The following is a 10,824-nucleotide window of genomic DNA, read 5'->3' on the forward strand; positions in this document are numbered from 1 at the left end:
TTTAGCTCGCCTCCGAGCAGGCCAGAGCCATGCTGCTAGGAGTTCGCGGCTTGTACTTTTTTTTTCCTGCAATGTATTTTGACGCCCGGCAATAAAAAAAAGCATGGTAAAAAAAAAGTTGGTCAAGCCTGTCAAAAAAAAATAAACGTCTGTCAAAGCCTGGCAATAAAAAAAGTCAAAGCAGCAAAGGCCGAGCGTAGATCTCACACCAAAAAATAAACCGAAGTATTCACACTACAGTGTTCTAGAATATTGTAGTGCGCTCACATGGCGGCGGCGCGTGACGCACTTCATGTCGACACCGGCAGATGGCGCGCTTCCCAGCGTAACCTGAAGCTAGACCGCGCGCCGAAGTAGAACGGGTACCGTTCACTGCTGGATTTGCCGAACGAAATGCAATAGTCATGACGTCTGATGCACGATACATCTTTTGCTGCATCTTACCAGTATGCAGTGACCTATGGGGCCGAGTAATTTTTGCACCGCAGACAATGGCGAAGGGTGCCTTCAGGATGTGCAATGATATTTTGATAATAATAACGGTAATGGTCGCCGCATTCTCGCAGTGAGAATACCACAGGGCCAATTTCAACGTAACCTTTCTTTTTTTTTTTTACAACTACCATCGGCTGCGGAGATGCATGTTATTAAACAGTGTTCTTCCCAAACTATGCGCGCGAAATTCGACATATCAGCGCATTGCTGCTTCGAGAAGTTATTTATATGCATTGCGTCGCTCTGAACCCAACAGAACATGTAAAGGAAATAAACACAAGGCACTCTTATGTAATAACGTTTATTTTTAAGACTTGGAACACGTGCAGCCGAAAAATCTGGCCGAATATTTACAAGTGGACATAATCTTACACCATGCAGACTAGGAAGTTTTCGCGATCTTCTTGTGCATGGTCCTCTTTCTTTTTTCATTTCTCTCTGCGTTAATGCCCTTTGTAAAAAAATGAAGCCGCGTTGTAAGGTAAAAGCTGATCACATTCTTGGTGAGCTCAGCTGAATGTTCAGTACAACCAATGTTGCGCATGCATCTTGCCTTCACCAGGCTGAGCCCATCTAAAATGCTATCGGTATGCAACTGTTTTTTGCTGAAGCATTCCGTGAACATATCAAGAGTTTTCACAAAAGAAAACAGTGTGCTGTGCGGGTATAGAAGCCCGCCTCTGTCTCTGTATCGTATTAATGCAGCCAGCCCAAGACTCTCATCTTCAGATGACACGGTCAGAGCTTTCATGCATTCCTGGCACTTAGTTTTCATTATGCACTTCCTCGCGAGAGAGGAAGTGCATAATGAAGAGAGAGTGCATAGAGAGAAGCGAGAGTCGCTTCTCTCTATGTGTTCGTCAAGATCCACTGAAGACAACATATCGCTTCAGCATCTGGCAAGTTCCCCGAAGCAATGAGGGCATCCACCTGGTCCCACACATTGCTGGACCACATGCACTGCTGTGCTCAGCATCAAGCAAAGCACTGAGTGCACATAGATCTGCATTGCCATATCTCACAGTTTTGACTAAACTATAGAATTACATGGAGTTCATTGTTATGAGAAATTGAGTGGGAGTTGGATGGTCATTACAGCCTGAGGCTTGTCTCACGATTCCAAACAAATTTTCAATGGGATCCTGACTAAGCCGAGATGTCATAAGATATGCATACCCTAAATTTTCTAGGTATGACAGTAGCTCTAGAGTGCTTGAGATTGTCACACGCAGACCAGTCGCTATTGACTCGCTTAAGAACCCTCCTGCTCCACCAGCGTGCTGCTCCCAAGACGTGATATAATTCACACGGCTGTAGCGCGTCTTTCACACGGCTGTAGCCAGTTCTGCACCCAGGAGCGAAGCAGTAATTTCGACGACGGCCAGGCATTTTTCACTGACATAGCACGCTAAAAAAGCGTGAGACACAAAAAGACCACACGGATTTATCAGGCGATAGAGGACTAACTGATCAAAAGGGGCTGTGAAAAGCAAACCGTCGTCGCCGCTGCCGCGAAGCAAAAGCAGCGATTAGCGAGATCGTTCAGGTGACGCTGGCAGCAGCGCCCCTGGCGGGCGCCGGAGATATCGACACTGAGTGCTTCACGGCGGAGCGGCGCATGGATACGGCAGTGAGCCCACTGCCCCCTTCTAGAACACTGTAATTCACACCATTTCTCGAAGCTGACGTCACCAGCAGCGACTGTTGCCAGATGCGAAAACATTTTCAGCCATTTTTCACAGCCGCCCTTTTCATCCAGCCCACAAAAAAAGTTACACTATACTGTTAACGTCGAGGTCGGTTGCGAAAGTTGTTTAGAAGACTTGACATGAAAAACTGAGCATGTTACATAGTTCAGCACGCAGTTTTCGGGCCAAAAGTTCATCTTAATCTCGTCCCCATATGCACTTGCGCTTCTCCGAGTGGAGGAGGTATTCTCGAGGAGAACTTGGAGGAAACGCCGAGGGACATTCATGAATCCGAATCGGCCCTGGAGTGGAGTAGCGACTGTATTCTCCGCTCCAACGAGTGGAGGTGGAGCGTCGAGTCGAGGCGCGTTTGTGAATACGGGCGTAACTGTAAAGCATGATCAATGACCTAGGCAGGCAAAGCAGAACCATGGGTCTAAAATTAATATAAAAAATGCAATTTTCAGTGGCATTTCAAGAATTATAATAGGTGTGCAAGGCACTGGAAGAGGTAAGGCTATAAGTCAATAGGAATATGAGCAGATAGTGACTGCAGTTACAGACAACGAGTGAAATAACTAGAAGACTAATACCCGCTCAATACCCTGGTTACACGGGCATTTTCAACGGCAGTTCAGTTGGCGGTCAGTTGAACTAAACTGCAGTTAGCGATGTTACAAGGCAGTGCTAACTGCAGTTAAACCAGTCAACTAACAAAATGGCTGTCAGCGGACCCGCCTCACCGGTCGAATCGGCAGCATTTCCAACCACTATGTGATCTCACATCACACGGGAGGTTGTTTCTCTAGTTAGCACAGGCCCCAGCCTGCAACTTTAACTACTTAAACGAGTCTCAAAACACAAGCTCGCAAAGAGGCAGCTAAAAACCACCATTAAGCAACGAAGCCAAATGTGCCTCAAATGGACTGACTTGGCACTGTGTTTGGTTCAGTTGTGGCGTACTCGAAAGAAAAACTTGCGCATAATGTGCAATTCAACAATATAAAGCGTGCAAATATTGTATAAAGTTATTTATAATGAAAAATAAAGCACTTTCTTGATCAAAACTGCTTCCACGTGGCGGGATCATGTGATTCTTAGACACAACTGAGTTTCTTCACTTCATTACCTTAAAGACCCCACATTGGGGGTATTACATAAGGGGTGGGAGTACAAACATTGATTGAATATGATTGCCTAGATGATATTTATGAAGTGCATAATTAAACTGTTTACAAAACTTGATGGGCAGGTGATGGCATCAACATCGTGGGGAAGGCCATTCCAGTCTTTTGCAGTGCGAAGAAAGAATGATGAAGAAAAAGTGACGGCTCTTCTGGGGTGAAATGCTGGGGAAAAGGGGCCATGAACCAAAATGTTGGTTCAAGAAGAAGAAAAAGGGCCACATAATGGGCTTTTGCCGCACAAGGTGGACTTATTGTTGTCCGATGGCGGAACTGATCACTGCCACATCGGAGCAACTATTTGGGACCTATGACCCCTTTCCCAAACATTTCACCCCAAAGAGCCGAGCACCAGACCGGGGGAAGGCTTGTACCCATTGAACAGCCGGTGGGTACCCGGCGGCACCAGGGATCGAACCTGGTATCTCCAGAACACGAGACGGATGCTCTACCACAAGGCCACGCTTCGGTGTTTACTCACGATATATGTTCAGTGTAGCACAGGTGTTACGCAAGCAGTTTCAACTGCCGTCCGATTAAATGACAGTTCAGCTTTTAAAACTGACATTGAACTGAATGGCAGTCGACCGTAGTTACACGGAACATATCACAAAACTCAGTTGTCCCTCAGAATCATGTGATCCCGCCACATGCAAGCAACTGTTATGACAAAAGTGCTTTATTTTTCATTACAAATTACTTTGTACAACATTTGCACGCTTTATATTTACTGAACTGTGCATTTTGTGCTCGTTTTCTCTTTCGAGTACGCGACAACTGAACTCTACACAGAGCCAAGTCAATCCATTTGAGGTACGTCTGGCTCCGCTGCTTAATAGTCTTTTTGGTGCCGCTTCGTGTGCTTGTGTTTTGGCACTCGTTTGAGTAATTAAAGTTGCAGGCTGAGACTTGTGCTAGCTAAGGCAATAACCTTCCTTGTGATTTTAGAACACACAGCGGATGGAAATGCCGCCGACTCTTTCGATGCGATGTCCGGTTCAACTGCGACCGCCGACCTCAGTTGATGAACTGCAGTTGGCGCTGCCGTGTAACGTCGCTAACTGCCGTTCAGTTCAACAGCCTGCCAACTGAACTGCCGTTGAAAACGCCCATGTAACAAGGGTATAAGACTAAAGTGGAAAGCACTTCGCAGGTACTCTCAGATCATGAATCGCAGTCAGCCAGTACACCTGCCAACCTGGCAATATCAAAGTCTAGAGATTTACTCATGTGAATAGGAGGAGGGAAGACATGCCCACTAAATTTTAAATTGCCGCACACAGGGACTTTTCAGTCAATGCCATGCCAACAGCAGCCGCTTAGGAGCCTCATGGGCAGAGTGCTGCTTTAGAGACATTGCAAAGCAGTTGAGAACCCTGTACCAGCAAACAAGTCACAGCCACTTCATCTTCAATGTGGCTTTGATCAGCTGCTTAGACAATGATGCCAATGGTGTTAGCGCAGCCGCTGACGTTGGCCATTATGATACACAAAAACAATTTTCGCACAGGCAGGGAATTTTTTGGGACATTTAAGACAGTGCCTGTACAATCGGAAAGTGCAGCCAAAATCCAGGAATCCCCAGATTGATTTGGGAGAGTTGGTAGGTAGTTCTACACAGACATGGGCTCCCTTATGAGGGTGAGCATTCATGACTGCATACTCTCTCACTTCCTGAGGAATTCAGTGAGAGTGTGAGAGGACTGGCACAGAAAAACTTCTGAGAGTGTGGGCAAGGAAGGGCACATGATTTGGTCTGGTTTGTCGAGTTTAATGTCCCAAAGCGACTAAGGCTATGAGAGACGCCGTAGTGGAGGGCTCCGGAGATTTCGAACACATGAGGTTCTTTTACAGTGCACAGGTATCACACAACACAAGTAAGCCTTGCTTTTAGCCTCTAATGAAAAGCAGCCACTGTGGCTGTGATTCGATACAGCATCTTTGGCCACAGAAGTTTAGTGCCGTAACCACTGAGCTACCTCGGCACGAGGGAGGGCAGAGGCAGTGAGGTGAGAAAGAGAAAAAGCATGAATTGAGAGTAAGGGTAGGTTACAAAATTCATGCCTGCCTTGGCCTTTCATTAAGTGTGCAGCATGAGATGCACCCAATTCTAAATATGCGTGCGTACACCTAAATGAAAACACTAAAAAATAAGGGCACAAACGCATTCCACACTTTCAACCACTATCTCAAACTTTTTCTTTGCCCATATAACAATCTTTCTACCACACCTTGCTTTTTTTTGTGCTGCTTCGTTTGATCATGCAATGAATAAGAATAAGAATAAGAATAATGTTTAACATCTTGAGGATGTTGGGTGCGCCGGCAAAAAGCCAGTAGAAAGGCTTGATGAGGCCGACGCACCCTACAGAGGCATTGCAGAGGTACATAGCATAATATCACTTTTAGAAACAAGAACATAAAACAATCGATTTTTCATTATCTATACATTCGTTCAGACTGTTTATTTAATTGATGTGGGAGAGTGTAGTTCAGCATTTGGTAACCATAATTTATTCGGATCTTAGGTACAAGCCATTTGGGTGTCGTTCGCGTAGTGTATGACTGTGTTGCAATCCTGACAGTTTTATTACCAGGCAGTTGTTATTGTGAACACCGATTTCATACCGCCGCAAGAGTAAAATTTCGTATAATTGTGGCAAGCGGATAATTTGAAGTTCATTGAAAATTGGTTCAGTGTGTCCAAGTCGGGGAGCATTCATAACATTTCGAACGGCTTTCTTTTGAAGGAGGTATAAGCGGTTAATATTAGTAAACGTTGTGGTACCCCACACCAAAAAGCAATACTTAACAACAGAAGAAAACAAAGCATTATACAATATTTCCTTAATACGCTTTGGCATAAAATATTTCAATCGACACAAGATAGACAACTTTTGACAGCTTGTTCATCACCATATCAACATGATCATTCTAACTCAAATTCTCGTTGAAAATAATGCCCAAGCTTTTTACCGCCGAGACCGTTTGGATGCATGACGCACCGATCTTTAAACAGAGTGGTGGCATATTTGTCAACTTGTTTCGAGGCCTGAACAGCACAGCTTTGGTTTTTTCAGTGTTTATGTTTAAAACATTATTTTGAGACCATTCTAGAAGCGACTGTAGGCATTTTGAGGCTTGTTTCTCAAGATCTACCAATTGGGCAGCTTTGAAAAATAAACTGGTGTCGTCAGCATAAATGACAAAAGTTATATACACTTACAAATGTTTTTATGTGATAACGTTAAACTCCACATCAGCAGAAAAGAAAACAGTGGTGTAAGAAAATTTCCCGATTGGTCAACAGGTGTAATTCCTTGATTGCTAGAGATGTGTCATGAGTCAAGTGACATGGCTGAGCACTGAATGCGTTTGACATCATGAAGCTGGTCACGTAACATATCAGTTTGGAATCTAGTCAGAATCAGCCCCACCCCAGAAAAGACAGCCCGAAAAGTCACTAGGCTGGATCCACAATGTGGTTTTAAGTAACAGTGACTTAAGCATCCCAGTCATTTTTTTTCACTCAATATACTAATATTACCAAAGTGTCATATTTGCCATATGCTTGATTTCACATTATTTGTGTTAACTCTAATTCCTCAGTCATGTCTGCTTCAATTTCTTGCCCTTTCATAATCATATTGTTACCGTTATGTTCTGTGCAGAACAGCTTTGTTGCAATTTGAACCTGAGTATAGAACCTTGTTCTCCAATATGCCTTGTACACACCGTGCCTTCAGGCTGCGGCTATTTAGCAATCCGGATCTCTTTCCATGCATGCTGTGGAGTGACTTGCCGCTCTGCCCCTTCCGAACCTACAGTGTTACGCATTGGGCAGGTACACCCCGTTAATTATGACAGTCTAGTGAACCAGCATAAAGGAGAAATCCCTGGCTGAAATACCAGACTGACACGGCCCGTTCCAGTGATCAGCTACAGCATGAATGCACTGCATTTGTTATTTCCACCATCATTAACTTCGAGAAATTCAGTGTTATGCTCAAAGGTACAGCCAAAAGCAAATGCAATGAACAATAAATTGAGCCTAGTTTGACTCATCAACATAAACATCTATTGGCAATAAGGGAAAAAAAAGAATTGGCGAACATGCTCCGCCTACAAAGGTATGAAGTGACGTTAACAGCTCCCATCTGCAGTTCTCCTGGAGAATCTTCATTGGCACACATGAATTTTGCTACTCCAATCACGAATTCCTTAATTTGTGCCTGTACTGTCTTGCACGTTCATTAGCATGCAGTCGTAAGCTACCACACTATGTGAAAGACCATGCAGCCTAGATATAAAGCCTCGCTTTAACAAGCTGTACGAATGTGCTCACATGGCTTTGAAGTAGCATGCCAGACTCGAGATCCAAGGGCTCTAGAGGGTTCGATTCCCGTTTAACCCTTTTAACTCCAAGGAGCTACCTAAGCTGGCAGCTCCTTGCAACTCGGCCATGTCATATGGTCTCATGGCATCCCACAACCTACAGTCTTAAGCATGACCTGCGAACTCTCATCTATCTGCAAAAGGCATGTTCGTAATTTTTCGCTCACAATGCTGATGTATTTTCTGCTGAAGAGGGAATTTAACACCATCACATTAACAACTTCATTAAAATTTCTGATTGTGAGGGTGAGAGGAAGCAGGAAAAGCAAGAATGAGGAAGGGACAGGGAATTTTACAAAATGAAGGTGAGGGAAGAAAGGCAAAACTGAGGGCATTTACTTGCCCATCTCTGTTTGAATAGAACCAGTACCACTCAAGAGAATATTATGTAACAGCTGTATCTTACCGGTACTCACCTATGGGGTAGAAACGTGGAGGCTAACGAAAAGGGTTCAACTTAAATTGAGGACAATGCAGCGAGCTATGGAAAGGAAAATGATAGGTGCAACATTAAGAAATGAGAAGAGAGCAGAGTGAGTCAGGGAACAAAAGCAAGTTCATAACATCCTAGTCGAAATCAAGAAAAGGGCACAGGCAGGGCATGTAATGAAAAGGCAACGTAACTGATGATCGCTATGAGTAACTGACAGGATTAGAAGAAAAGAAAAGCTTTACAAGGGCAGCAGACAGGTGAGCAGATGAAATCTGGAATTTTGCGGGGATAAGGCGACCCAGTTAACAGAGGACATGATCAATTGGACAGCTATGGGAGAGGCCTTTGTACTGCAGTGGGTGGAGTAAGGAAGGTTATGATGATGGTGATGGTGACAATGATAAGTTGTTTCAATGCTATGATGCGAGATCCGCCAGCACAAATTTATAGCTGAAGGGAAATTCCACAATGCCGCTAAAAGGTGCCGGGCTGCAACCTTATTTCATACAAATAATCTAAATGCTTGCTTTCTGAAAAATCCATGGCATGCACTGTCAAAGCAAAGTGCTACATTGAACCTTATAAGGTTCTAAATTTTTACATGCCTAAAGAAGCAACCAATTACCAGAACATGTTTAGTTAGACTAGAGCAAACCTGTTTCCCAATGCAGACAAATTTCACCAAAGGCCTCACAATCTCCAGCAGTTTTGCCCTTCTGCCTTTCGTACTGCCAGCCAGGCTTCAGTATTACGAATGCCCTGCTCACTTGAAACAAAGGACACTCACTTCAGAGGATGGATTGTGTCTTCCCCTCGTTGGCGCCGCCTTCGTGATCCATCCATGCCAAACATGCCACCAAATGGGCTTCCACCAAATATATGAGAGAATATATCCTCTGTCGCAAATGGACCTACACCAGAGAACGAGAATAAAGGTTAGGCAAAAGCAAGGAACAATAAATTTGAAAAAAAATTCATGTTTTCAACAAAAATTGACAAAACACAGATCGCTTACACACGATGGCTCCTCGGTGTGGATTGTAATAAGTAGATTAAACAATTTTTGTTGCACTTCTGGATTGGCAGCATGGCCCCTACTGTGATGTCAGTGCAAGCAATCCAAAAGCAGCTTTCTGGTGCTTACTGATAAGATACTGATTCAGATAAGCCAGATCACGACCTAGCCAGATTAACAGACAACAGGAGTGTGATTCGCTATGCACGCGCAGTGCAGTGACTCTCGAGGCCAAAGAAAGCAGATAAAACTGTCTACGATCCCAAATCGTACCAGACACGCCCAGCCGATGTGACAGACACCGAACTGAGAATTACCATCCCTACTGATCGTCAGAAGAACCGGCAACTAGTGCTGAATAACGCGTAGCATGGCTTTTAAAGTCTGCCTTAATGCAAATCGCAAACAAAACATCGTCAACATAAAAAAGATGTGAAGCTCATAAGGCTGTCCAACTTACATAAGCAACAAAGTCAATTCAAAATGCGTATGCGTACGCAAGGGCCCTCCCTATACATGCAACATGAGAAGCGACCTATCCGCGCGCATCCGTTTCCGTTGTCCACTCTATCACCAGAAAAAAAAAAAAAAAAAATCGCCGTTGTGCCGGCGGCTAGAACACACAATGGTCGATCCTTACTTTCATGGACGCCCTCTTTGAGTCCATTGAGGCCATAGGTGTTGTAAATTTCCCGTTTCTTAGGGTCCGAAAGAACTTCATAGGCGAAAGATATCTCCTTGAACTAGAAAGAAAAACGGCATGAGCTAAATGAAGGCATTTCATATTTCACGCATGATAGTCGGACATACAGAAGTGCGGTGAAATATCTTCGCATGCATTAAAACCAGGCAGCAATATTTCTGCCTAGCAATAATTAGTTCTGCGCACTTTCGTTTTCTTCTTGAAGGCTAGCCAAAACACAAAACTGCGCGCCAAAGCATTAGGTCCAATACCTTTTCTCCTTCCTGCGGGTTCTTGTCAGGGTGGTATTCCTTCGCCAGTCTTCTGTAAGCCTGCAAAGTGCGATTATGGCCATTGAGTTATAGCTCCGAAGCACAGGGCGGCATTAAATAAAGTCGGCACGAACCATTGCAAAGCTACGAGGGATGTATCAGTCAACCAAGGATGCATCACTCGCAGCATATCCACATTTGCATGATACGCAGAAGCTCGGAGAATGTACACAACCAAATGAAATGCTTACACGCATAAAATCCAGGCAACACCGATAACTTTCTAGCCATAACACTAACAAGCTAAACGCGTAGAGAGAACTGGATATACCATTGCAAGGAATGATAGGCTTATTCCAGAGTAGGGCTAAGTTTCTTGACACCGCTCAACGTATCTTGAACACAGAAGCCCATATTCGCTGCCAGTGCTATCATGGCAAAATATACTGACCTTCTTAATTTCGTAATCAGTGGCGTTTCTTGAAACTCCTAACACATCGTACAACTTTCCGTCAGACATTTTCACAAAGAATGAAAGCCGTCGGCTTTCTGTGCCTTGCCTTGGCCACTCAATTGACGTCACTGAGAAGACGGCGACTGCAGCGCCGTTGAAAAGTTGAGCATCGTTCAAGGAGGTTATGTATCGTTATAGTCACGGTG

General features: G+C 44.3%; 1 protein-coding gene across 1 annotated transcript in view; it reads right to left on the reverse strand.

Moving 5' to 3' along the window:
• Positions 1-10,771, reverse strand: part of LOC146205464 (dnaJ homolog subfamily A member 2-like) — a 47,744-nt gene extending 36,973 nt beyond the window's left edge. Inside the window, exons 1-4 of the mRNA XM_084590157.1 lie at positions 10,616-10,771; positions 10,165-10,224; positions 9,851-9,953; positions 8,983-9,106 (exon numbers count right to left, since the gene is read on the reverse strand). Of these exons, the coding sequence (XP_084446283.1) occupies positions 8,983-9,106; positions 9,851-9,953; positions 10,165-10,224; positions 10,616-10,684 (356 nt within the window). The 5' untranslated portion in view covers positions 10,685-10,771. The remainder of the gene's footprint in view (positions 1-8,982; positions 9,107-9,850; positions 9,954-10,164; positions 10,225-10,615) is intronic.
• Positions 10,772-10,824: the final 53 nt, after the last annotated feature.

Source organism: Amblyomma maculatum, chromosome 1 (genome assembly GCF_055883805.1).
Source record: "Amblyomma maculatum isolate TAMU_Amacu chromosome 1, ASM5588380v1, whole genome shotgun sequence".
Classification (NCBI taxonomy): domain Eukaryota; kingdom Metazoa; phylum Arthropoda; class Arachnida; order Ixodida; family Ixodidae; genus Amblyomma; species Amblyomma maculatum.